The 27,635-nt window shown below is 47.5% G+C and overlaps 1 protein-coding gene across 1 annotated transcript in view; it reads left to right on the top strand.

Moving 5' to 3' along the window:
• Positions 1-27,635, top strand: part of SERGEF (secretion regulating guanine nucleotide exchange factor) — a 200,408-nt gene that overhangs the window by 32,443 nt on the left and 140,330 nt on the right. The window contains 1 exon segment of the mRNA XM_036325582.1: positions 17,557-17,723. Within this exon segment, the coding sequence (XP_036181475.1) occupies positions 17,557-17,723 (167 nt within the window).

Below are 27,635 nucleotides of genomic sequence, written 5' to 3'. Positions count from 1 at the left end.
TGTGTGTCTCAGCAAATTCTAACTCATTAACGGATCATCCTTTACTCTTCCAAGAAGCGTCTTTCTCCAGCTTTTGCTAGTGACTTTCCCAAGCAATAAGGAAGGTGATTCTTAGTTACCCTTGATTCTTCAGCTGGTGTTTGTGGAATGCTCACTTACATGTCTATAGCACTATGCTACAGAACACAAGCGAATACACAATCCAGAACTACCTACAGGAAGCTTATAGTTGGTTGAACAAATTAAATATTTAGTGGAAGAATAAAAAAGAATGTGACAAAGAGTGAGAGGAGTGGCACCCGACACTAAAAGGACTAGGGTTTCAGAGGAAGGAGAGGTCAGTGTGGGTAAGGGTGCTAAGGAAGGGTGTGAAATCCTTCTGGAAGGTCACATTTGAAAGGGTGGACAGTTTGGGACTTGGTTCTGTTGTTGTCTTTTTGTCCTCTGGCAAGACATAAAAGTCTCCGGTCTCCTTTTCCCCTTTTGGGCAATAGGAGGTGTAGACATAATAATTTCTAAGGGCCATTCCAGCTCTGAAATTTTGTCATTCATATATAAGTATACATAAAACTGGCCTAAGGAAATAATTATGGATGTTAAAATATTAAGAATATTGCCATCTTTTTTTCTCCCTTGCCCCCTCTCCCTTCTTCTTTCCCCCTCTCCCCCTCTACCCCTCCCTCTCTCCCTCCCTAAAAAAAAAAAAGAAAAAGAAAAGAATATTGCCATCCATTGTAACCTAACTTATAATGACAAAAACAAATGCATGGAAACAAATGAGACTGTAGGGGGATTAGTTAAGTAAACTGTGGTACAATCACATGTTGGAACATATAGCTATTAACTAGAATGTTTTAGAGTTGCAGTCAGTGACAGAAGTATGCTCATGCTATAGTAAATGAAAAGAGTACATTATAATAACTTACCACACCATAACTTCCATTTTTCAAAAAAGGATGTTTGCATAGAAAAGACTAGAAAAAATATGCCAGAATATTATCTCTGATTGGTAGGATTATGAATGGATTTTCTTTTCTTTTATATTTTCTATGCAGACCATATAATTTTCAGTTTTATTATATCCCCCATAAATGTTAAAGTTAATGAATAAAATTGCCCCTTAGTACACGGATGGCCTCTTTGCCACCCATTCCTGTGTCTGAGTCCTTGACGGGTCACTTCCACTGGCCTCAGTTGGGAGGTTGCATGGAAAAGAGGCAAGAGACTGTAGAAGGAGGCAGGGAAGCGGGCATCTATTTTTGGCCCAGTTCTGAGTCAGCTTTGTGACCTCAGTCAAGTCCCTTCTAAATGTCCCTGAGCCTTGGTTTCCTCGTCTGACGAGAGGAGATAGAGGTCACAAAAGGTCCTTTGGGCTCCAAAATATACTTGCTTATAAAGATGGAGAATTTCTCCACTGGTGTGGAACCTGCTCAGAGGCCTCATTGGTTCCTGGGGCCTGATGTCCTTGCTTTCTCTCCTGCTCCTTTGCACCTGGGCAAGCCGATTTCTGTTCAGAGTTCAGGGTGGGATTAAATAGAGTTTAGTGGTAGGGCTCAGAGCTGTGAGGGTGTAGTGACAGCATTAAACCACTAGAGGGAAGTATTGTTTGATTACATTCTCCTTTCTCATATCTGTCCTGTAGGTGAAGATGAAGAGTAGCCTTGATTGGCCTGATTTGGTTTCAAATTCTAGAATTTTAGAATTAAAAGAACATTTAAGATCATCCAGTAAAGCCCAATTATGCTGCATATGTGAGATAATAGAGGCCAGAAAAGGCAAGTGACCTACAGTATGTTTTTTTCAGGATCTGCACTATGGGACTCAGGAGAAGGCGGCAGGCAGAGCCAAGAGTCTGGTCAGTTGAGTCCACAAAGGGTGGACAGTTCCCATGATTGCATAAGAATCTAAGGGATCTGCCTGTGTAGACCTTTACTGAACTCCTCTGGCCAGGTGCTGAGAGGCCTGAAGGTGGAGAAGACAAGCTATAGCTCTATCCTGGAGCTCATGTGGTGCAGAAGCACATGCAGACTCATGCTGCCACCCCAGTGTGTCTTTCTTGTCCTCGGGGGAGCCTAGCCTAGGATTCAGGCTGCGGTAGTGGCTTGGAGGCTGGCTTATGGAAGACCTGCAGGTGTCCTTGTGATCGAGGCTCTCCAAGGTTAGGAGATAACCTGGGCGCTGCCAGTTTGTTATTTCCGGTGAATTTCTGCAAGCATTGCTCACATGTTGACATACTCTATCTTACCATTTCTTGAGGTTTGCAAGGGATCCTGATAGTTTGTTTCCCACCTTTCAAAGGCTTTGTTTCCTTGGCTGTGGACTGACTTAATTTTGGTTTCCAGGGTGCCCACCAGCCCTAAGCATTGTGGTAAAGTGGAATTGTGAGCTAGTCTGGGAGCCAGGCAGCTGTGTGACCTTGGGCAGGTCACTTCCTCCCTTTGAGTAGGGAGGTCAGATTCTCAGCTGCAGTGTGTCATCTCTCCTAGAGAGATAAAGTTCTGGTGTTATTTTTGGTTTTTGAGTTTGGCAGTGAATACCAATTGATCTGCGGTTTGGAGAAGTGCAGTGTGTCAAGCTGAAGCAGGAGCAGGATTCACTCTTAGAAATAGTTGCATTTGAATAAGGGGGCTTGTCAGGGGCCTGTTAAAGCCAAGTGCAGTTGACCCTGGAGGGCCACCAGATGGCAGCAGTGGGCAGGCAGAAAGCCTTGGGGGTGAGAGGGGGGTTGGGCCAGCTTCCAGAGTCAGAATTAGCAAGGTCAGAGCTGCAAGGACCCCAGAGGTCACCCAGGCCCTTTTCTCCTTTTATGGTGGGAGAACTCAGGCCCAGAGAGGGAAGGGGGCTACCTAAGGTCTCACCATAAGGTAATAATACTCAGTTATCTCCTTGCTTGTGACCGGAACTGCCATCGGTTTGGCCTCTAGCTGGCTGCCCTATGGGTGAGTCAGGAGACAAGGGCCTGGGCCCTGGGCCAGTGAGCCAGAAGTAAGAAGGGAAGGAGACAGGAGTTAACGCTCTGCCTTGATCCAGGTGTCTCGAGTGTCTGGTTCTAATGATGTCCACCTCCCACCTGCAGTGAGGGCAATGTCCATTGCCTTTTCTGCTCTCCTGTCTGCCCTGTTCTCATCTAGGCTAAGGCCCTCCCGTCAGGCTGTGCTGTGCCGGAACCTTTGCCAAGGGTCATGTCACAGCTTTTACACCCAACAGATGGGCAGGCCCAGGGCCTTGTCAGAGGCATGCTGCAATAAGACACAAGTTAGCACAATTTGTTGAACGAATTTTTAAAAAAAATATCCAAGAGGGTCAGAGGAGGGCAGGGAACCAGTCTTTGCCAAGAACTTGCCATGGACTAGGTGCTCTGCCAGGTGCTGCCAATTACATACTCCTCAACCCTGTAAGGTCAGGTTTATGTCTGAGAAGAGGCCTTTCCTCTGGTGGTCCCCTCTGCCCAAGTGCTCATCTCTGATCCCCACCAGCCATTGCCACACCCCATGGCTTTCTGCCCAAATGTCACCCTATTGCAGAGAGCCACCACCAGTCTGTCCCAGCCACAGTCTACTCCCACCTGCTTTATTTTTCATGAGATCAGTTTCTCACTGCCTGAAACCACAGTGCCATTCTTGTTTACTTATTTGTCACTCCCTCCTTACCAACCGCGAGCCCCTCGGGATTAGGAACTTGGTCTGTTGTATTCATCCCTGGCCCTCCCCTGGCGCAGAGGAGAGGTTCAGTTTGGGATAGTTCCATGGGATGGCTTTAACTTTTCATGGGGAAGCTGTGCATTTTCAGTGACTGTGCTTAGGAGACCCAGCTGCAGCCCTGCCCTCTTCCCACCGTCTCAGAGAAGCCCAGGCCGAGAGCCTCAGTTCACTGAGGCTGACAGCGGGCCCGGTGCCCCAGGGCTTGGGGCCAGCTTTGTCTCTGCCCATCTGCAAGGCCTTGCCATGGGTCCTCAGCCTCCCTATCTGTCCACAGTAGGTGGGGGCAGCAGGATGCTGCGAACTCAACAGATGGTCTGGGAAGGGCTCGGGGTCCCTGGCACCTCCATTCAAGGAGTCCTCTTCCTCTTTCCTGGCCGGTTGATTTGTTCCAGGAACCCTCTGAAAGTGAGCTCAAAGTGACCAGCCTGTAATTTCACCATCATTTTAGGCTCCTGACAGATGGCACTGTGCTTGCCCTTTCTCAGGGACCTTGCCTGTCTCACGGGAACGCTCAATAATCGGAGTGCCAGCCAGTGCCTTAGAGTGCTCTCGGGTGTGTGCCAAGGTGAAAGTGGCCCATTTTGAGGAATCTTGGATCAGCTTTTTCTTAATATGAGAGTGACTTTTTACCTCAGGAGGAAGCCTGACGTGGTCAAAGTAGTCCTCAAGAGCCAGGTTCAATTCTGATTTGGCTGCTTGATCCTGGGCTGTGTGATCCTGGGTAAGTCATTTAGCCTCTCTGGGCCTGAATATCCTCATCTGTTAAATGAGAATCATAATCCTTAATTTGTCTGCCGCACAGGGATATGTTACGGCACTCACTCAATCACACCTTCCTTCCTTCATTCCTTCACCTCTTCATTTAACAAACATTTATTGCATAGGCAGAGGTGAGGGGAGGACCTCCCAGGCAGAAGGAAATACTGAGGACAAAGGTATAGAAGTGGGAAGTACACCCTGACACGCTTTTTTTAAAAAAAATATTTTTATTGATTTCAGAGAAGAAGGGAGAGAGAGATAGAAACAGCAATGATGAGAGAGAATCATTGATCAGCTGCCTAATGCACGCCCCACACTGGGGATCGAGCCCACAACCCAGGAATCGAACTGTGACCTTTTGGTTCATAGTTCAGTGCTCAACCACTGAGCCACGCCGAGCCGACCGGCATCCCTGCTGCACTTTGCTCAACATGGGACCAGACAGAAGGAGAAGGGACTGGAAACATTCGAGTATCATAGCCACTCGTCCTCATTCAGGCTTTATTCTGTGAGCAATGGAAGGGGCAGTGAAGTTGAGGTGTGGGAGGGGAGGGTGATACACAGGAGCAGGGGAGGAGAGGCTTTCCTGTTGACCTCATGCTTGTTTTTTGCTTCATTTCTTATCTCTGGCTGATTTTGAGGTACTCTGGATTCTTGGGGGAGCCCTATCCCCTTTGAGCTGGGGTGATTATTAGAATCCATTCGATCACTAGGGACTGGAGTCATCTGACGCATTGGTCTGCCTCCTGGGAAGGTGTCTTGGGCCATAGGGAAGGTCACGCAGGGAGCCACCATGTTCCTTCCAGCTTGAGTATTTCCTAGGAGCCTGAAGATGAGCCCCTGTGGGGCTGTCCCCGCCCACCCTGAGGAGACAGAGGTGTGGGGGAAGGGTTCCTTGCATTTATCAAGGATGTGCTGTGTGCTAGGAATTGCGCCAGGCCTTTAAAAAAATCACCTGCTTCATCCTTATAGTTTGCCGAGGAAGGCTCACTCCCATGTCAAATGTGAGGAGACTGAAGAGCGGTGAAGAGCCGTGGACCCACCTTATCCAGGTCTTAGCCGCACTTTGCCCAATGGGAAATGGAGGCCAGCAGCGTCACCTTGTCAGCTTCGAGGGTGTTGTGAGGCTCCAGGAAGGTCCTGTTTAGGAAAGCACTCTGTAAACTGGAAATTACCGCGTGCACAGGCCGGGGCTCACGAACAGCTCTGCTTCCCAGTGAAATCATTGGAGATTTGCTTGGGCCTTTCCTGCCTGCGCTGGCAGACGTCTCCACCTTCGGTTTCTTCTCTGTTCACTTCCTCCAGCCAGCCCCAGCGTCCGTGGCTGAATTCCCCACTTCTCCCTTTTAAGCCCACACATATGAAGGCACTGCTCTTTTTATTACAAAAATAATATCAGCATAATCCTACTTTTTTGCCATTTTGGTGGGAAAAAAAATCCTACGTCGTGGAATTATAATGCTGGGAAGGACCATTTCATCCTTATTTGAAATTTGAGAAAACAGAAGCTTGGGGAGATGGTCCCACAGCTAACGGATGCAGAGCCAGGATTAGGGCCCCATGGGGCCCTTTCCCTGTGCCCCTCCATTGCCCCACATGGCCCCTCCCAAGAGAGACTTCAAGGGCTTCTTCTAGAGCAGCAGTTCTCAACCTGAGGGTCGAGACCCCTTTGGGGGTCGAACGACCCTTTCACAGGGGTCGCCTAAGACCATCGGAAAACACATATATAATTACATATTGTTTTTGTGATTAATCATTATGCTTTAATTATGTTCAATTTATAACAATGAAAATACATCCTGCATATCAGATATTTATATTACGATTCCTAACAGTAGCAAAATTACAGTTATGAAGTAGCAACGAAAATAATTTTATGGTTGGGGGGTCACCACAACATGAGGAACTGTATTAAAGGGTCGCGGCATTAGGAAGATTGAGAACCACTGCTCTAGAGGAAGAATCCAGCTTAACAAATTTCATTACACCAGCCCCTTTATGTAACAGAGCTGTTTCCGGGTCCTGACAGATGGTCCATAGTAACAGTGCTCTGCTGATTTGGTTGGAGCTGATCCTATGAAATGAAAAATCCTGTGTAGCAGATGCCTTTTCCAGTCCTCGGCCTGGGAGGAAGTCAGCCTCTCCAAGGAAGGCTCTGTGGCTTTGGTCCTCACTGTGACTCAAGGGGAAGGCCCTGAGAGGGAGTCTCAAACCATGTTAGGTTTTTACAGGAGGTGGGTGCTGGTAAAAGGGGCTTCTACTGGGGCCTGCGGGGCAGATGGGAGCAGAGAGCCTAGTGGGAGGGAAATTAGCAGATGTGGAAGGAAACAGTCTGTCCCACCATGGATCTGGACTGGCGGCCCTTCAAACCTCAAGGCCCCGCTCCTTCAGATGAACAATTTGAATATAATGTCAGTGCTTGTCACACAGCCCACCAGCTTTGACAGTGGACTCTGATCCCAGGCGTCCCCCTTCCCTGATTGAAGTTACTGGGACTCCCGCCCCCGGATTATCTTTCTTTACCTGGTGGGTGCTTGGTCACTCTGGTTCTGCTTAGTGGTTCTGCTTGAAACAAGTGGCAAATCCCAAACCATTGACAGCGGAGTGGACATCGTCACTTCCATGGACTCTTCTAACCTTGTTCTGCTGCTCAGTTCTCTCCCTTGAAGTGTCCTGACGTTTGGGGGTGGGAAACAGCTCTCCTACTCAATGAGTGCAGCTCTGTTAGGTCTCCAATAGGTCTCTTATACCCACATCTCAGGAGGACCCTGGGAGTTCCCAAGGGTGGGGCTAGAAGAAATTTGAGAGGAGCCATCCAAAGTCTTGTCCAGAAGTGTCACTAGTTGACCGTGAACTGACATCCCAGGATAGGCTCCCTCCCCTCCTTGCTCCTGCCCTTGGGTGAATTATTGGCCCCAAAAGGTTGGGGCCAACCTTTGTCTCCCCAGCTTGAAGTTCTTAATCTGGGCCTCCCATGCACCAAACCCAGTTTCTCTTTGGAAGCTGAGGATGCAAATAATATTTCTGGGGGCGGGGGGTGGGATCTCTTGGCTTGCTAATATAACAGCTTTGATATCTTGGTGGGCTTGGCAGGATGGCTGGCACCAGTTTATGGTTTGTCTCTGGCCCTGCTGCTGCCCGGCCTCATGGTGGTCTGCAGGGGGCGCTGTGCTCCCACAGCAAGGTCCTGGGGTTTTACTGAAGGAACTCAAGCATTCCTCTACAGGCCCAGGCGTGCTTGCGAACTGCGAACTGCGGCTTTCCCTTGCTAAGTCTCATTCCCAGCTCCTGCCTCCAGCTCGGGCGCTGTGAGTCATCGTCATCAGTGGAAAACTCGGCCTCAACAACAGCTGGGTGCAGTGTTTGGCTTGTTTTGTAACTTCACAGAGATGGAAACTGCTGATGATCTTTTGCAATGGGCAGTAACTGAAGTCTGGGTCAGGGACAGCAGTTCTAGGTAGGGAGGGGAGAACCCTGTGGAGTTGGGGGTATTTTTCTGAGAAGCTGTGGACGGAATGTACTAGAAGTCAGGGCGGCCTGGGATCTGGTCTTGCTTTCCCTCTAACTCACTAAGTGACCTTGGATAAATCAGTCACTTTCCTCACTGGGCCTCACTTTTCCCTTCTAGAAGCAGATGGTTGGGTTAGGGTGCCATGGAGTCCCTTTTTTCTGTGACAGTTTGTGAATCTAAGTTGAACGTAAAGAACTTTGAACCCCGTTCCCACAATCCCCTTGAACATCTGAAACCTATGGCTGTTTCTCCAGGTGAACAGTGCTCACTGCATAAGGAGAGTCACATAGGTAAGATTCCTACCCTCCAGGAACTTACAGTCTGTCTTCCTCATCTCCTCTTCCCTGGCCTGACGTCAGCGGACTGATGGGCTCTGCGCTGCGAATGAGCCCTGGTGAGCAGCGTTTCCTCCACACCACGAGGCAGAAGTCAGAGTCTACTGGGAAGCAGGAAATTGGGATTCTGGTTCTGGCTTTGCCAAAATACATGTGTGTCCTTAGGCAAATCATTTCCCTCCTTCAGCCTCATTTTCATTTTCTCTAAAATTAAGGAATTAGCCTCACTTCTTGGCTTCAACTCTCCCCACTGCCTTCCCTCCTTGCGCCTCCTACCAGCTTTACTGCAGGGTGTGATTCTTCGCTGCAGAAGCCCTGGGGTACAGTTTCCTTTCTTGCTGGGAGGGAGAGAAGCAAGATTATATATTTTTTAATTACGCAGCTAAGATTAGGCAGCAATCTGCATTTTAAAGTGTTATTAATAAGAGTTTAAAAGGATGCGAAGAAGCTTTGGCGTTTGGATGTGAAATGACTTGGGAAACATCTGCAGAGGCGCTGGCCTCAATCAGGAAGTTTTCTCTGGTGTCAAGTGGCTGCTGGGTGTGAGTGGCGGCTGATGTGCTGCTGGGCCCGTGGAGGCGCAGGAAGCCCTGCACTCAGCCAGGGCAGGCCCCTCAGGACCGGGAATCGTGTTCCAGCCTCACATGATGGCTCTTTGTAAACTGACTCTAGAGAAAGAGTGATAGTCATCCTATGTTACCAGCACCTCCATTTAGAGTTTACGAAGTGCATGCATGTGTATTGTCTCCCTTTTCATCACAGCCCTGAGAGGTAGTTAGCATTGGCTGAGGTCTCTTAAATTTAAGATTCTTCCTTTCAGAAAGATCGGATGCTATAGAGCAGTGGTTCTCAACCTTCCTAATGCTGCGACCCTTTAATACAGTTCTTCATGTTGTGGTGACCCCCAATTTCATTGTTACAAATTGAACATAATTAAAGCATAGTGATTAATCACAAAAACAATATGTAATTATATATGTGTTTTCCGATGGTCCTAGGCGACCCCTGTGAAAGGGTCATTCGACCCCCAAAGGGGTCACGACCCACAGGTTGAGAACCGCTGCTATAGAGGAAAAGCTGCAGACAGGGAGTGGGGAGCTGCATGCAGGTCCCGGGCTTCCGCCTCTCTCCCCAGCTCTACCTGTCTCCTCTCCCTACTTTACATTCCTCTCTAACACCTAAGTCATATGCCAGGGGATGTGTTCTATGTGTGTTTGGTTTTTTTTTTGGTCCATTGTCTGTCTTCCCCGTACTAGAATATAAGTTCTGTGAAGGAAGGGAGTTTTGTCTCTTCTGTTCAATGCTGTGGCCCCTAGCACCTGGGACAGCACCTGGCAGTGAGGAAGTGCTCAGGAATGATTTGTTGCAAATTGTGAATGCCCGGCTTTGCTTCTGAGTAGTCTGTGTGACTTGGAAAAGTTATTCATTGTTCTCGGTTTTATTTTCTCTTTGGGGAGTTGGATGGGATGGTGTCTGCTGTCCTTGGTGGCATGGTAAGAGCGATGCCCATAGCTCCTTTTCCTTTCAGCAAACACTGAGCACCTGCTCTGCGTCAGGCCCTGTACTAGGTGCTGTGAGGACACAGAGAGAAAGGCTCACTGTTCTTCACTCCTTAGTGGATGTGATGGTTGGTTTTATGTGTCAACTTGACTGGGCCACAGGGTGCCCAGATATTTGGTAAACATTATTCTGAGTATTTCTGTGAGGGTGTCTTTGGATGAGGTTGACATTTACATGGTGGAGTGAGTAAAGCAGATTGCCCTCCCTAGTGTGGTGGGCCTGACCCAATCAATTGAAGGCCTGGAGATGGCAGACTGCGGACCCTTCCCTGAGTAAGGGAGAATTCACTTGCTTTCCAAGTGGAACATCAGCTCTTCCTGATGGAGAGCCTTTGGCCGGGGACATTGGCTCTGCAGATTTTTGACTTGCCAGCCCCCATAATCACGTGAGTCAGTTCCTCATAAACCTCTCTCTCTCCGTCCCAGAGGTTCTTTTTCTCTGGAGAACCTTGATGAATACAGAGGGCAACATAAGACATGTCAAATAATCTTATATTTGGTGGCATAGAATAGCTGTTGGAACAGAGATACAAGCACCATGCCAGTGGCTTCTACTGGCAGGGTTGGCTTATTCTGACAGAGAGATGATGGGATGCATTAGGGAGGCAATGGCATCTGAGTCAGGTGTTGTAGGTGGAACAAGCAAGCCTCGCAGCATTGCAGGCTGACCAACATCTCAAGCTGGGGCACAGCATGACCCCAAGGCCGGGAGGGAGGAAGTGCATGTGCCCTTGACAAAGTGAGGGAGCCCCCCGGCATTGAAGAACATAGGTACAGTATTTGGAGGGAGGCACTGTGTGGAAGGCAAGGGAGTTGCTAAACACACTAGGACTGGGGCTTCCTGGTTTGGGAGCAGAAAGCATCCATTTTTTTCTGGGAAGCCCCAACCCTGTGTGGTATAGATAGTCCTACAGCCGCCTGGGAGTTCCTCAGGGTGCAGTCCGTCTTGACTTCTGCCACTGATGCTCTGATTTGACAGCTACTGAAGTCAGTGGTGAAAATGGAACAGTCCTATTAGTATTATCATTATTATTGCAGCCTTGCCACTTACTAGCTTTGTGATCTTAAGCAAGTCATTTGACTTCTGTGATCTGTTTCTTTTCCTGTTCACACCAATCATGAGGGTTGATTAAATTATACAACTTAATGGCAGTGCCAGAAGCAGAGTGTTAGAGTCAGTCAGCTCTCAATAAATTTCTCCCTTACCCCTTTTTGTTCACTCTGTCTTTGCAGGCTGCTGCCTCTTCTCCCCCTTTTAATTGGGCAGTCCATGATTGAGAATTTCAGTTTTTTAAAAAAATTCCAAACTTTTTATTATGTGATATTGTTCATGATATGACTTTGGGGACTAGGGAAATTTTACTAAAAAATAATAGGATACGCAGTCCAGTCCCAATTTTTCTTTAGATTGTGAACTGAGTGGTCTTTGATATTACAGTAGCTGTTTTATTTTAGGACATGGGCAGACTAAAATTTCCAAAGGCGCCAATAACATTATGTTATACACTGCTCATTTTGACCCTGAAGAGTTTTAGACATTATTTATTAAAGTTTAGATCAGGAAGATGTCTCAGGGGTCTTCTATTCCAGCCTTCTTATTTTATGGATGGGGCAGCCGAGGCCCCTGGCGGAGAAGGGACCTGTTCAAGGTCATGTAGCCTAGCAGAGAGGCCAGGATTACGACCCAGGCCTGAGTCTTCGATGGATGAGTCCTCCCTTTCCCGGCTCACCTTGCTTCACCTCTCTTTTCCACTGCTCTCCTCTTTGCTTTCTTCCAGCTGTAATTCATGTGTGTCATACAGTACTTCAGAGGCCTCTGCTGGGCCAGAGCCTGTGCTTGAATCTTAACAGAAACCCAGAATTTCATGGCAGAGCCTTCAGTGCTACTTCGTTCTTCAGTTATCGGTAGGGACATTGAATTGACCCTGAGACACTGTTAGGTGGGAGCTGGCTGAGAAGATTTGACCAATTGGTAGAAACTCTAGGTGGAACTGTAGAGATCCTTGGTAACAAGGCTGGGGTGTTCAGTCTGGGGGAATAATAGAATAGTGGCTAACGTTTACTATTATGGGTCATGCACTTCATGCAAAAGTGTCCCTGCGACAACCCTACGCGGTCGCTGTTACTCGTCCCATTTTGCTGACGTGGGATAGTGTCCTCAAGAAGGAGCCAGCGAGTGATGCAGTTCCACAGTGGCGAGCAAGAGGCAGGTAGAGTCATTTGTTCATTCAGGCCACAGGTATTTAGTGAGCACCTACTTTGTGCTGGGCATTATTCTTGGGTATAGGGATGAGCAAAAGCAGAGCCTCTGCTGTTGTAGAGCTGGCTCTGTGGTGCGGGAGACACACATTAATCAAACAGTCCTTCTAATTTATAAACTTACACCAGTACGACCAAGGTGAGGAATGTGGTTCTCTGAGATTTTTGTTTTTTTTTTTAAATTTTATTTTCCTATTACAGTTGACATTCAATATTATTTTATATGTATGGCATAGTGGCTTGACAATTATATAGTTTACAGAATAATTCCCAGATAATCCAAGTACCCCCTGGCACCATACATAGTTATTACAGTATGATTGACTGTGTGGCCTATGCTGACTCTACCTTCTTGTCACCTTCAGGACCCCTTTCCCTGGAGCAGGGTAGAAATTCCTCTTCACTGAAGAGCTCAGCTTCTCACTGTGCCTGTAGCTGTGGCTTTTCATCTGCCTTTACCACCATTCCAGGCAGCCCTGTGATGGAGAGTAAAGGAAGCTACCCCTTTGAATAGTCACCATCCACCCACCCTTCTAAGTAGCCTCTAACCAGCGGTTCTCAACCTGTGGGTCACGACCCTTTTGGGGATCGAATGACCCTTTCAGAGGGGTTACCTAAGACCATCGGAAAACACATATATAATTACATATTGTTTTTGTGATTAATCACTATGCTTTAATTATGTTCAATTTGTAGCAATGAAATTGGGGGTCACCACAACATGAGGAACTGTATTAAAGGGTCACAGCATTAGGAAGGTTGAGAACCACTGCTCTAACCTCAGAGCATCACCCCTCCCCTCCCCCAGGGCTGTGAACCTAGTTGTCTTCCTCCTCCTTTACTTCTTTATTTATGTTGACTGTTTGATAAGATTTTTGCCAAAGGTCCCAGAAGAATTCAGTCATTTGGAAATGAAATAACATTTTATGAATTTCATTGCCGGGAACCTTGGTCTAGCATCTCTGCCCCTTGGTCTGTTTCTTTTAATGGTATCCCCGCCTTCCCACTAAGCTGGAAATCCTGGTCTCAGAGTGCTGTTTATCTTTAACTGGGTACCAAGCCTCACAAATTTTCACTCTTCACCACCATCTGATTCCAACCCTCCTTTCAGCCCTGATGCATCTTAGACTGTGTTATTGTGTGCATGTATAGGCTTCTTTCCTCCCTGCCTCCCTGCCTCCCCCCTTGGCCCCTCCTCTCTTCCTACCACTGGGAACAAGGTAAGTGCCCTGTTCCCTGTCAGTAAATGGGGCAGGTAAGTGTGTCTGTCTCACGGGGTTGTTGGGAGAGATAAACTGGATACTATATACAGAATGCTTAGAATAGTGCCTGGCACTTAGTAGATGCTATGGGAGTGTTAGTAAGGAATGTTATTATTACTGGAGCCCTCTGGCCAGATGTACCATCCCCAAACATTCCTTTCATCAGGCCCCATCCCTGCTCAAAAGTCTGAAGTCTCTCCATGGTCTGTCTGTCTAGCCGTAGTCCCTAAATTGAGCATGCAAGAGCAATTGCCAGGGTGTGGGAAGAGAAAATGGACTTCTTTTATGTTTTTTAAAAAAATCTAATTCTCTCAAATTTTCTTTATTTGACTATGCTTTACACTGTATATTTTTGAGTAAGAGTACATTTATAATTGATAAATGTATGCAGTACAAGTGCATACTTTTTTTTGGTTAATCCTCACCTGAGGATATTTTTCCATTAATTTTTAGAGAGAATGGAAGGGAGGAGGAGAGACAGAGAGAGAGAAACATCAATATGAGAAAGACACATCAGTTGGTTGCCTCCCACATGCACCCCTGACTGGGGCTGGAGATTGAGCCTACAATCGAGGTACATTCCCTTGACTGAAATCAAACCCGGGACCCTTCAGTCCAAGGGCTGACGCTCTATCACTGAACCAAACTGGCTAGGGCCAAGTGCATACTTTAATAAATAAATGAATACACACACATTGTGATACGTTAAAAATATTTCACTGATAGGGAAAATATATTTCCCGACTCTCACTCTCCACCTGCCCCGCCTTGTGTCTTTCAATTTCTGTCATTGCTAATCTTCCTAGAGATTCTCTCTCATATTCCCTTTTATTTCTATCCAGAAGTTCACCTTAAATGCCACTTGTTCCATCAGGCCTGCCAGGATCGTTGTAGCTTGAAATGCTTCCTTCAAGCTCCCTGGGCATTCATTGTCAATACTACTCATTTGGCCCCTGCTGTTTTCCACTTGGAGTTGGGATCCTTTGCCATGTACATTTCTTGGCTCCATAGTTCTGTTAATTCTCACATGGATATACCTTTGAATTAGGTTTTGCTTGCTAACTTTATGTTGAGCTGTTTGTCATTCATCATTTATCGGGAGACACATGCCTACATTTTTTGAGTGACATTAATGTTTCTCTATTGTATGGTAGTAATATGTAATTCTTTACTCTAAGGAAAAGATGCCATTTGCTACATTTTTTATCTGAGTCTCCTTAGATTTGATGGTGTGCTTCAGCCCGAGGCAGACATTTATCTGCAGTGCAGTAATGAACATCATCTGTGTGTGGATTTATTCTTTTCTTTGACTCGAGGTGACCTAAAATCATAATCCTTATGTTTAACGCCTGGATTTCAGTACTCATAGTCCAGAGTTCTGCATGTCCTCCTGGGAAGTGAGGAAAGCTGGATGGTACACAGAACAGATCCATTTAATCTGGTATTCCCCTCCTCAAACACTGTCAGAGCGCTGTTTCTCAGCCAGGGCTTGTCCAGTCATGGCAGCAGCTGTGCGATCATTAGCGATCCTATTGGTCCCGGAGTCCGAGGGACAGGTTTAGATCTCATTTCTGCCACTTGCTGGTTGTTTTGACTTGACCAAGTCATTTCCTCTCTCAGGTCATTTCACATCATCTGTAAAAGAAACTTCATGATCCCTGTGTCACAGAATTACTAGGATTAATTGAGAGAGTGTCTATGAATCTGCCGGCACCTAGGAGGTGGTCCATAAGTGTCTGTTTAAAAGAAAAAATAAAAGTGTCTCCTATGTCCTCTGTGAGCTTTCTGATGCAGAATGTATTTTGGGGGAAACAGCTTCAGAGAGTGTGCCTGCCTGTCTGCGCAAACAGGCTGGAGACTGAAGGCTGGGCACCGAGTCGGCCTGGCTTCTGGGCTTGTCTCTAATAGAATGTCTATGGCCTCCCCAGGGGCAGGAGGATTAATTAGTTAATCTTTGTAAAGTACGCTGAAGGTGAAAAGTGCTCTGTAAGTAGAATGGTTGAATTGCTATTGGAGACGTCATAATGGCGGCACCATTTCCTGGCAGCCTTGGACATCAGTAATCAATAGCAGAGAAGGTTCTACGATGTTTTACTTGATAAGAAAGGGTTCATTATGGGGTGTGTGATAACACAGTTCTTCTGTAGAATTGCAGATAGCAACCTGCCAGTTTTTCCCAGCAGAGGGGTGCTAGGGTCACTTACATCATGGTCTCCTCCTCTGGCTGCGTAGGAATCTCCCTGCTAAGGCAGTTTGGTTGTAAATATCAGCCAGCTCAGGTAGAGGGACAGTTTGCCAGTTTTGGATGCTTTCTGGGTGTGGGGCACATAGGCTTTTTTTTTTTTTTTTCTAATCCTACAGAAACGAAGGAAGAGTGTTGAGTGGTTACCCATGATGCATACCAGTATGAACAACCAATGTAGAGAGGTACCATGGGCTTGTAGAAGGAGAGGTGGCCCAGCTGTGTGACCCTGGGCTGGTCACTTCTCTGAACCTTAATTTTCTCGGCTGTTTAATGGGAGCATAGTAGTTGATGAGTACAATCATAAAGATGGCTCATGGGAGGCTGGGTTTCACCCTTTCTGTGGAGAACTGAGGCGTAGGAAAGGTTTCACCGAACTGGTGGTACATGAACTGGACTGTAAAGTTTCAGCCATTATTTACCAGGTGAGTGATGTAAGGAAAGGCCATCCATGGCAAAAGGAACAGCACAGGTGAGGCCTCTAGGTGCTACTTCATGGGCTGCCCAGACTTTGCTTCCTTTTTGAAGAAGCTCAGAAGTTAGGTTCCGGTGCACTTCTTGGCATCTGTCGGAGTCTAAGAGCAGACGGATCCTGAGAATCGTATCCCCGCAGAGCCCTGCATCCCCGTGATATTCTGACATTTCCCCTGCGAGTCTGGTTGTTTTTTAGCTGACACTATAAGCCATATGTTGAGTGTGGGGCCGGATGAAGCTTTGATACTAAACACAGAGAATGTAGTAGATTCGTCTAGAATTTAATATGCATTACTTGGTGTTTTGTCTCGTAAGCAAAGTTTTTCTTTGTTAAAATAAACATGTATAAAGTATTTATACAGCGCACATGGCTATGCATATTTATTGCAGAGAATCTGTTAATAATCTATGCCTCATCGGATTTTGCATTTCTGTTGAAATAACAAATGCGCCACTTGGTACAACTGAATGAATTTGGTGAATTTTCTCTTATCTGGGAGAAGAGAGGCCATTTCTCTTTCTCCAAACTTCATTTTCTTCAATCATCTTCAGCACTGGCCGGCTTCCCAGGTGGTGCATCTGGGGAACTGAATGCTTTTCGGGCTCTAAATGATTTTGTGTGTGTGTGTTTTTTCCTTCTCTACTCCCTTCCCTAGCACACATAGACACTTGCCTGGGGACTTAGGATTGCTCCTTTGAGTAAGAGCTTAAACTCCAAAAGGCCCTCTTCTGTTACATGGAGGGGAAACCACATGAAACTGGCCATTAATTGAGCTCAGAGTAAGACCTAAGAGATTGTAACACAGGACAAGTCAGGAGCCTGGGAACTTCAGGGTGGCCGATGGGACCCTGGATTGGGTGAGAGAGAGAGGAGAGCCTGAGAACAAGACATGTGGGCAACGTGCAGGGAGGCTGTGGGGAGAGGAGAGGGTAGGTAGGCCATGAAGCGAGGGTGGGTGTCCCCCGTAGTCATGTCCATGTCTGTTAACATGCAGGAGGGTGGGTTTTAGAATCAGCCTGTTGGAATCCAGCTCTGGTGCTCACCACTGATTGGATCTTGAGCAAGTTACTAGTATTTCACCTCGTCGAACCTCAGTTTCCCCACACCTGTAAAATGTGAACACCCATCCCCTGGCTGATGTGGTTCATAGGTTGGGCATCATCCCATGCACCAAAGGGTTGCCATTGTGATTCCCATTCAGGTGAGGGATGTGCAAGAAGTTGCTGATGGATTTTTTTTTTTTCTCTCCCTCTTCCTTTCTCTCTTTCTAAAAACTAATTAAAAATATTAAAAAGAAAAGTGAATACCCGTGCTTTCTTTACTGGTAGATAGGAAAGCTCCTGGTACATAGTAGTTGGTACTCAAACAAATGTTCATGCTTTCTCTTCTAATTCAGTGCCTACCCATGAGAGCTGTGGAATGCAGCTTTAACGCAAATAATGTTTGTTTTTAGAAACTGGCAAGGTGTTTACCTGGGGCCGAGCAGACTATGGTCAACTAGGGAGGAAGTTGGAGTCTGAGGAAGGCTGGAGACCAGAAAAGCAGGGTTCGCCCCTCCCCTGCTCGAGACCATGGGAGAGCACGCCTTCGTCTCTGCACTGCTTAACTGGAGCAACTGAGGTAGGAGTGACTCTGCAAAGATGCGGTGCATCTCTTTTCCTTGTCTTTCAGCGAAGCGTTTACTGAGGGCCTACTGTGTGCGCATATTCCAGACATTATGTCAGGTTCCATGCAGGAATCTGGAAGGGTCCTTGCCTCAGGTTGCTTGTGGTTTAATGTGGTAGAAAAGGCAGTTGTACAGCTAACGCCACTGCAAGGCAGACTGTGTGTAACTCCTTTGGAGAGGTTCCAGGGACTCTGGGTTCACTTCCAGAGTGAGAAATGGCATCAGGGTGCAGGGGTTGGGTCAGGCTTCGAGGAGGATGTGCCTCCGAGCCCTGCCGTGAGGATGGTCAGATGTGAGCAAGCAGCTAGGAGAGGAGGACTTTCAAGTGGGCGCACCAGCTTGAACAGTCACGGGGTAGGAAGGTAAAGAAAGTGTTTGGGGGACCCCTGGAGCAAGGGGGTGTCTATGGGCCGAATGTGAGATAATATCAGGAAGATGGGGTGGAACCTGACCAGGGGGCCTTTCATTCTGAGCTAAGCATTTCTGCACTTCTGTCTGTATTTCCCAGTGTAGAAAGCATTGCAGCTCATTTGCTCATTCAAGCCCCTGTAGTTCCCTTAAATGTCTTGAATTTCTACATTTGAGGCAGGAGTCTTAATTTCTCCAGGGTGTGTGTTTCTATTACTAAATTTTACTTTACTGCTGCCCTTAAAAAAAAAAAAAAGGCTTAGTTTTTGAGAAGAATGAGGATGGCCACACAGGAAATGTGCCTCTGAACTCAAGCTGGCTTGATAAAGGAATTCAGTCTTCATTCAGAGTCTGTCAAAAAATTAATAAGCTAGTGAGACTTCTGTAATTAGCATCAGACTAATTACAACCCTCTCCATACCTAGAGGGCTTCCCTTCCCCCAGGGCCTGCCTGGCCTCCTGCTTCCGGGTATGTAGGACGATCTCCATTCCTGCTTCACATCCCAGCCCTGGTCCTCCGAGCCTTTCCTTAGTGCTGCGTGTGGAGTCTGTCTGTCTTTCTCTGTCTCTTTTTATCTTTAATTGAAAAGGCACTAAACAACACCATAGAGACAATTTGGACATGGTAATAATACTTAATAAAACCAACCATAACTTACCACCTTAACACAACTACATTTCTTTTTGCATCTACACCTTTACAGAATTACTTATAATGTTTTGTATTGTCTTATTTATTTATTTATTTTTAAATATTTTTATTGACTTCAGAGAGGAATGGAGAGAGAGAGAGAGCGAGAGAGAGACATCAGTGATGAGAGAGAAGCACCGATCGGCTGCCTCCTGTACACCCCCTACTGGAAATCAAGCCAGCAACCTGGGCATGTGCCCTTGACCAGAATCGAACCCAGGACCCTTCAGTTCGCAGGCCAATGCTCTATCCACTGAACCAAACCAGCTAGGGCTGTCTTATTTATTTTATCACATGCTTTGCTTTTCTTGGTCAATAAGATCATTTTAAATGGCTTTTATGTGGTTGGAAGATTCTTGGATTTTCCAAATCATTCTTTGAATGTTGGACATGGAGATCATATCCTTTTTTTAAAAAAATATGTCTTTATTAATTTCAGAGAGAGGAAGGGAGAAGATAGAGATAGAAACATCAATGATAAGAGAGAATCATTGATCGGCTGCCTCCTGCACGCCCCCTATTGGGGATCGAGCCCACAACCCGGGCATGGGTCCTGATCTGGAATTGAACCATGACCTCCTGGTTCATGGGTTGAAGCTCAACCACTGAGCCAGGCCGGCTGTGCAAGATCATATTCTTGTTTTTTTTTTCGGGGGGAGGGGGAGGTGGCACTGTGGTGGACTCTGCACTGAATACTTGAATTGTTTCTTGAAGATACAAAGTTGGGGATGAAATTGCAGGGGCAAAGGCCATGAGTATCCTTATGACTTCCGCTGTATTTCTCTGCTTTGTGTTTGGAAGAAGTTGCTTCCACTGGTAGTGAGTGAGGGAATGCGGCATTCAAGCTGGTTTTGTCTGCTTAGCTTGTTCAGGGTCTGAGGCTTGGTATATAGGCTTTGGGCTCTTTTGCCAAGACTTTGTGGTCAGGTCGCAGAGCAAAGCCATGGAGGCTTCATGAAGCTTTTTAAAAAATATATATTTTTATTGATTTCAGAGAACAAGGGAGAGGGAGAGAGAGAGAGAAACATCAATGGTGAGAGAATCATTGATCAGCTGCCTCCTGCATGTCCCCTACTGGGGATCCAGCCCATGACCTGGGCATGTGCCTTGACTAGAATTGAAGCCGGGACCCTTCAGTCCACAGGCTGACGCTCCATCCACTGAGGCAAACCAGCTAGGACTTCATGAAGCTTTTTGAGTCTCTGGTTTTATTGGCAAGATGAGGATGATAACTCCTACCACAGAAGGTCATTAATGAGGATTACTTGCAAAGTTCTTGGCACATAGCAGGAACTCAGTTATTGTTGGGCCTTTTTTCTTCTTCTCCTTTGAAGCCTTTAACACCTTGTGGTGGCCACAATGTGCAGCACTGTGAGAGCCTGACATTGATGTGACTTATTTAGCTTCTTACAGGGCACTCTGAGGAGTCGGCTTGAGCCCGTGGCAGCTCCGTTTAGTGCTCCCCTCCATCTCTGCTCCAGTCTTTGGTGGCTGGTGTGTATACTCCCTGACTTCACTACAGGCTCGGACTCCAGGCTGTTTTCTGTTGGTAAACTGGGGCTGGGAATTATCTCCACTGTTGATGTCCAGGTCTGACCTACAAGATCCGTCTTTGCCTGAGGCCCAGAGCCAAGCCAGTGTGGGCAGCTATAAACTGCTAGGAGGAAATGTCAAGCCCAAATGCCGTTCCAAGCCCTGCTCACCTTGGAAAAGGCAAAGTGTTACCCTGGCAGAGGCTTGGCCGGGGAGGTTCAGGGACACCTGGGGAGACAGGAACAGCCTTGAACTAAGTTGATGATTCCAGATCTTCAAGGACCTGATTGTGGCCCATAGCTGACCAGTTGCCTTTTTTATGTCCAAAGAATAAGCTGAGGGAGGCGAAAGCTGTCTGGGCTGGGGCCTCAGGCAGAATGTCTGTCCAGACAGGTCCAGTGGGACAGCTGGCAGGAGGGGAAAGCACAGGTAGATAGAGCTGCACTGTGCTATAAACATCCCTTCCTGTGAGCAGAAGAAAACAAATAAACACAATGTTATCCGTGCCAGTGGTTGTTACGGGCCAGGCCGTGTGCTAATGCTTTATATATCACAGTAAACCTGACACAGCTTATAATCACCGCTTTACGAGTAAGGAGACAAAGGCTCAGACTGGGGAGTCACTGGCCTGGGATCACACTGTAGCTAAACAGTGGGGCGGGGATTTAGACTTGAAGTACTCGGAGCTCACATATTTCCGTACAGATGAAGTGAAGTTGCATATGCCCTTTTACACGTGTATCCTCCCCTGGGTGAAAGTTCTGGAAGTCTGGGCTTCAGGGTTTCTGATTCCCTGAGAGTCTCATTTTTTCCCTTCGGGGTTGTGTCTCATTTCTGGCCTGAGAAAGACTTTGAGATTTTAGTTCTGGTGGGCCTTCCTTTAATGCTCTTCCAGTGGTGACGACTGTGTGTTTCATGCACTGTCAGTTTTGCCTCAGGTCCTGGGTCTCTCTAGCCACGCTTGGAAAATTCCAGGGGTAGCACAGCGATTGGGGTTAATCCCCCCTGCATGTGTTAGGGCAGAGTGTGTGTGGACAGGTTTGCTTCTTGACAGCAAGCACGCACCACACAGCCTTTTGCTTTCCCAGCCCTACGTGGGTCTGCTACCTGCACATTCCCTGTGGAATATTGGCTCTAAGTCCCGTCTGTAGGTGGAAGCCTGCATTTTAAGTTGGACAGAAGTGTTTGTGCTCACTTAGTGGGCACGGCAGGGCTCTAGCTTCTGAAGCAGGTAGAGCTGGGCACCTGGTGTGCTAGTGGACCCATCAGGAGACCTGCTTTACTGAAGGTGGACAGCCAGCCTCTGAGGGATAAGGTCTAAATCAGAGTCAGAAGACCTGAGTTCTAGGTCTGGTTTTGTCCTGACTAAATGACTTTGTGCAAGGGCTCTTTCCTCCTGCACCCCTAGCTCCCCCATGTAGGTGGGGATGTTAGACCATGTGATTCCTCATGTTTCTTAGAGATCTAAGAGTCCCTTCCATCTGTGACTCTTATTTCATATAAATGATCACTCCTTAAATTTGTAATGCTCTTGCCTCTCGAGTCCCTCAGTGTCACAGCCAACATCACTTAATCCCTAGCTGCTGGCTCCACTGTGTTAACCAGTGCTAACCTGGCATGTTAACCAGTGTTAACATTTGGGCATGTCAACCAGTCGAGAAGTTATAGGCTTCAGTGCCACTTGAGCTTTGCTCTGCCTCTTTACCCTGATTCTGTTCTCTGCCCTTGTTCCTTGTCCCCAGGGCCTCCTGTTCCAGTTTAGGTCATTGGGACTTAGTAGGATGCTCCCGCCTGGTCCTCCCAGGACTAGCAGTGTGGTTTTGACTCTCATCTCTGTGGCTCTGCCCTTATTGCCAGGGGCAGGCAGGCCTTGGTGACACTATCTTCCTGGCCTCCCCGCCCTCCACCCCCTCTGGCTCTGTGTGCGCTGACCTCCTGCTCACCATGCTGGCCACACAGCGGTGGTGGGTGGGGAAGCAGATACGAGGATAAAGAGTCCACGTCTCTGCCCTGCAAGAACTTCCAGGAACATAAATAACTCCTTACTGCACAGAGTGAAAGTGCTCTCAGAGGTGTGTTAGTTCAGGGGAGCAGTGACGATGGGATGACTTATTCTGAAGACACTAACAAAAGGAAGTATTACTTGAACTGGGTTCTTTCAGCAGAGGGACAACATGAACTGAAACCGTGACTCTGAATCTGCTTGACCTCCTGGCACAGTCGGGATCCTGCCCATGGTCCAGCCTAGTTTTGCAGCCCGGCTGCCTGTCCAGCCTGCCCCTGCACTGCCACCCATCCTTCCGCTAGGACTACTGTCTGAAGGAAAGAACTTCCACATATGTGATCTCGTTTGATCCAGTGCAGTGCTGTGAAGGAGGCCAGAACAGGTTTTCCTTTTTTCATGACTGAGGAAACTGAGGCCCAGAGAGGCCAGCTGGGCGTTAGGAGAAGACCCAAGGTAAGCAGCCTGACTCGGGCTGCTCTGGGCTTTGCTCTGGGCTCAGCCTGCAGCCATGGCCCTGAGTCATGTTGCTGGTTTAAATTCTGCCCACGTTTGGGTGAGGAGCACCAAGTGCACGTGCACGTGTGCACACACGCAGCCATCGGAGCAGGAAATGCAGAAACAAACAAGAGTGGAGCCAGTGATTGGGTAATTGTCAAGCCCAGATGCCATCCGCCCTCATTTGCTGCAGGACTAAAACTGTTTGTTGGAGGATCAACCTGTGCACAGGTTCTAAGTGAAATCTGTCAGAGCGAGTGGGAAAGGAGCTATTTTTAGTTTGCAGAGTCACTCACTCAGCTGTGTTAGCTGAGGTTTGAGCCAGTCCCCTACGCTTTCCACAGTGTTATTTCTGAAGGAGAAATACCACTTGAATGCTGTGTAAAACCCATTAATGAACCTGGAAGTTTCCAGGGCGTCTTTGTCCTGCAGCTCCTTCGGGAGGCTGCCTTTCCTGAATGACCTTCCTCTTTCCCTATATTTAATGCATTTCTAATTTTAAGTTTGTGTCAAGACTGTGGGACTTCAGTGCCCTAAATAACACAGAAACCTACCACCAGCAATCAGCTGAGTCCGGAGGTCTCTGCGGCATTGAACGCAGCCTGGAAAAGCATTTCCAAGTTGCTGTCTGGTACGTAGTTTTTAGAGGAGCAGGAGGTCTCTGAGGCCACAGGCCCGGGCAGCCCAAACCTCCCAGGTGCAGCAGGTTTTGGGGCCTCCCCAAATGTTCACCCAAAGCCTGTTTCATTGGGGATTAGAAAAGCTAACACATCTGTGCTGTCGCTGCTGACCTAACAGGAGAAATAACCCACAACAAACCTCAAAGCAGTGGCCTGGATTTGTCTGTGTGAACACGCAGGAGAGACAGGGCTGTGTTGTTCGAAAGAGACGGTAAAAGGCTATGATACAGAAGCACGTGTTTACCACCTGCTGTTTTCTCATTTACTTATATTTATCACCTTTTCTCACTGAAACACAAGCTGCAGGAGGGCAAGGGCCTATCTGTCCTGTTCAAGGCTGGGTTCCCAGTGTCTAGAATAATTCCCAGCACCTCAGAGGTGCGTAGTGGGTGTTCCCTGACAATAAGTGAGAAGTGAACGAAAAAAGTGGTTTTGGAGCCATGTGGCCCTCTTCTGCTCCTCTTCTCTCTCTCCCTGCTGTCTGTAGTCCTCAATCCCAGGCCAGCTCAGGAGCAGGCATTTCTGGGTTTTCAGGCATTTGGGCATCAGACGTCCTGCAGAGCCAGAGAGCAGACCCCAGAATATGCTGAGACAACCCAGAAATTTCTTACAGTATCATAATGATGAGGCTTTTATGGTCCGCCTTGCAGCATTTCATGATTTACCAAGCGCTTTCACACATCATCTTTGGTTTTCCTTCTTTTATTCAGCAGATGCTTACATATGCCTGTCTGTCTGGACGCTCCATGAGCAGAATGGTGGAAGCAGAGGAGAGTGGAATAGTTCCTGGCTTAGGGGCTTGTGAGCTAGTAGTCGGGCTCAGGCAGGTTCATGGCAGGCAAGCAGAATGTGACAGAGGCTGAAAGGAGAGTCTGACAATGAGGCTATGTTGATCCCATCCCTTCCCTGTGCCCTTGGGGACTTTTTCTTTCTTACACTTTCAGTCCTTCTGGTTCTGTTGGATTCTGCAGGAGTGGGTGGCGGGTGGTGACTGGAAAGGCTTTTGAATTGGAAGCATTGACATGAAATTAGGTCTCAAGGGAGCTCATGTAAAGTAGCAGGGGAGCCTTGGCAAGGACTGCGCTAAGAGGAAAGCAGAGGAAGAGCAGCTAGAGAAAGACCGAGTATTGACAAGAGAGGGAGCAAGCCAGCCAGGAACTGCAGCGTCTCAGAGCCAAGGCCATTTCAGCAGGGAGGTCAGGGAGGCTGAAGACTGAGGCCTGCCATGGGGTTTGGTGATGGGAGGTTGGTGTCACCTCTGAGAGAAGCTGAGTCAGGGGCTTAGGGAGTGAAAGGATCCTAGGAAAGACAGGCTGCAGGTGTGAACGACTCTTTCAGGAGATTCATGGTCAAAGGAGGATGAGGACAAACTCAGGAACTGGAAAGGAGAGCCGGTTCGAGTGGGTTCTGTCAGGTTGAGGGGCTGGAATGTGTCAGAGGCTGCAGTCAAGGATTAGAGAGAAAAAGAGAGAAAAAGCATGAGTAAAGGTGCAAAAGGGTGGTGGCAGCTGGAGCAGGGCCCCCATGGAGATGAGAGGTGGGGCTGAAATCACCGGGCATGGGCTAGTTCTGACAAGAAGGAAGGGCACTGTTTCTCTCCTCTCCGCACAGGAGTAAAATAGAAAGAGGACACGTGAAGTTAGAAGTTTGCGGTGGAGGAGAGAAATGCATTCATTGAAGTGTGTGTATTCTTTGTCATTGAGTTATATCTTAGCTTTATTTATTCAATAAATGTTTAATGCATCCCACTGTGGGCCATGCACAGTTCAAGGTGCCAAGGATTCACAAAGAAAAGACCAAGTTGCTGCCCACTACAGTATCCAGTATTATTAGTAATATGGTAATTATTAATATGTGCATCTCTAAATCAAACGTTGAGTTCCTTGGGAGCAGACCCTGTCTCATGTAACTTTGAATAATTAGGGCCAGGCGTGGTACAAAGTAAATAATCAGTAGAGGTATGCTGAAAAAGTGTGAAAGCTCCTGTTAGGTGGCTTAAATCTTCCTGGTTAGGTTGAAAGCCAAATGGTTTGCTGACGTGATGAGGTTAGTTTGGGGAGTCCTCCAAGGAGGGACTAGTTTGCTCTGTCATGGTGCACCCAGCACAGTCTGGTAACTGCCCGGAACAGAAGAAGACATGGTTACTGGCTCTGATCCCTGAGTGGTGGGTAGCACAGATGTTGCCTCCATCACTCTAGGGTTGAGGAAACTGATGCTCAAAGAGAAAGCTGTCAGGAGCTCAGTGCTACATAGTACATGGCAGAGCAGGGCCTTGAACCTTGTTCTCAGAGCCCTCATTTTCCTCATTGCTAGTGCGGTACACCAACAGCTTCCTCTCTGGACAGTTGTGATCAGAATGTGGGCCTGGGCTGTGGCTATCACTAGGGGTAGTTGGGTCTGAGGGAGACCTGGAGCCCTCTCTAGGCTCAGTCTGGGTCAGTATCTTATGAAGAAAAGCAGGAGGAAAGGAAGAGCCTCAGTGAGGACTGGGATGTGAGGTTAACTCATGATGTTGTACTGTAGAGCTTGCTGGAGTTGAAGGTCTGATGAAGAGACTCTATAATGTGGAGTGAGACCTGGGTTGGATTTTCTGCTCTGTCATCTACAGTCCACATGCCTGGGCCAGTGAAAACCTTCCAAGCCTTCCTTTTTCACCTCCCAAGTGCAAGTAATAATACCTGCTTTTCTTGCACCAGAGCCGCTCTTCCATCTCAGTCACTGGACATCTTAGGAGCTATACAGACCCGTATTGGATCTTGTGTCAAACACTTCTTAGAATCAGCGCCAGTGAGAATAGTGGAGCCCAGATGCTTGACAATCCATAGCCAGTCCCTACGCGGTGCCGGACAGTGTGGATTCCTGTCGTGGCAGTTCAGGCACTGGCAGCAAGGATGTCTCTGGCTTGCTCTCCCTCAGCAGCAGAGGAGATTCATCAGCTCTGATTTAAAGTCTCAGTGACCTCATGTGTCACCACCACTCTCTGCAGCATTACGACTGCCCCAGGCTGTGCCCAGGGTCGCCCGGGAGCTTTCCAGCTGTCTTTTGTTGCATTTGACCTTGAAAACTGGGCGTTCCAGGGTGAAAGTAAATCGTGCAGAGGTTTAAAGGGAACAGAAGTCAATGAGGGTTAAAGGAGGCTGCAGTGGTTTGATGAGAGAAACGCAGGTCTGTGAAGGCTGAGTGAGTTGGGCCTGAGTTGGTGGCTGGGGAACTGACACTACCTCCATCACTACCTCTATTCCCCTGGCTTGGACCTCCATAGCTGCTGCCTAATTACAGTGACAGCCCCTTCGTTGAAGACTTCCTTTCTCTAGTCTGGCCTCTTCCCAGTTGCCCCAATCAGCTGCCAAATGATGTACTAAAATATAAATCTGATTGGGCTAGGCTCCTACTTTTTTTTTTTTTTTTTACGATTCTTAGAAAATACAGAAAACACTCATTCCCACAGCAAACACTATTGGAAACGTACTATATGAAGAAACTTAACCAAGCCTTTAGGATATAGTGGAGAATAAGGCTCAGCCTCTGCCCTCAAGGGGTAGGTGAAACACACAACCTGTAATTCCCACAACCAGGGTGCAAAGAATGGCATTAGTGTAAGTTCCAGGATTATTGTTGGTCTTGTTCACCACTGTATCCCTATCACCTTGATTAGCCCAGCACATAGTAGGTGCTCAGTAAATAATTGTTGTAGGGTTGAATGTATGCCCTTACTTTTTTTTTTTTTAAATGTATTTTCATTGATTTCAGAGAAGAAAGGAGAGGGAGAGACAAAAACATTGATGATGAGAGAGAATCACCGATCGGCTGTCTCCTGCACGCCCCCCACTGGGGATCGAGCCCACAACCCAGGCATGTGCCCTTGGCCAAAATAGAACCCGGGACCCTTCAGTCCGCAGGCCGACGCTCTCTTCACTGAGCCAAACCAGCCAAGGCGCCCTTACTTTTTAATGGCCTCCCGTCCAGGATGAAGTCCAAAATATCTAGCTTTCATAAGAAGCTCTTCCTGATCCTGCTCCTGTCACGATATCAGCCTCATCTTGCGCCGGTCTCT

The sequence above is a fragment of the Myotis myotis genome, unplaced genomic scaffold, assembly GCF_014108235.1.
Source record: "Myotis myotis isolate mMyoMyo1 unplaced genomic scaffold, mMyoMyo1.p scaffold_m19_p_10, whole genome shotgun sequence".
In the NCBI taxonomy this organism is placed as follows: domain Eukaryota; kingdom Metazoa; phylum Chordata; class Mammalia; order Chiroptera; family Vespertilionidae; genus Myotis; species Myotis myotis.
This window is presented reverse-complemented; position numbering and strand designations above follow the sequence as displayed.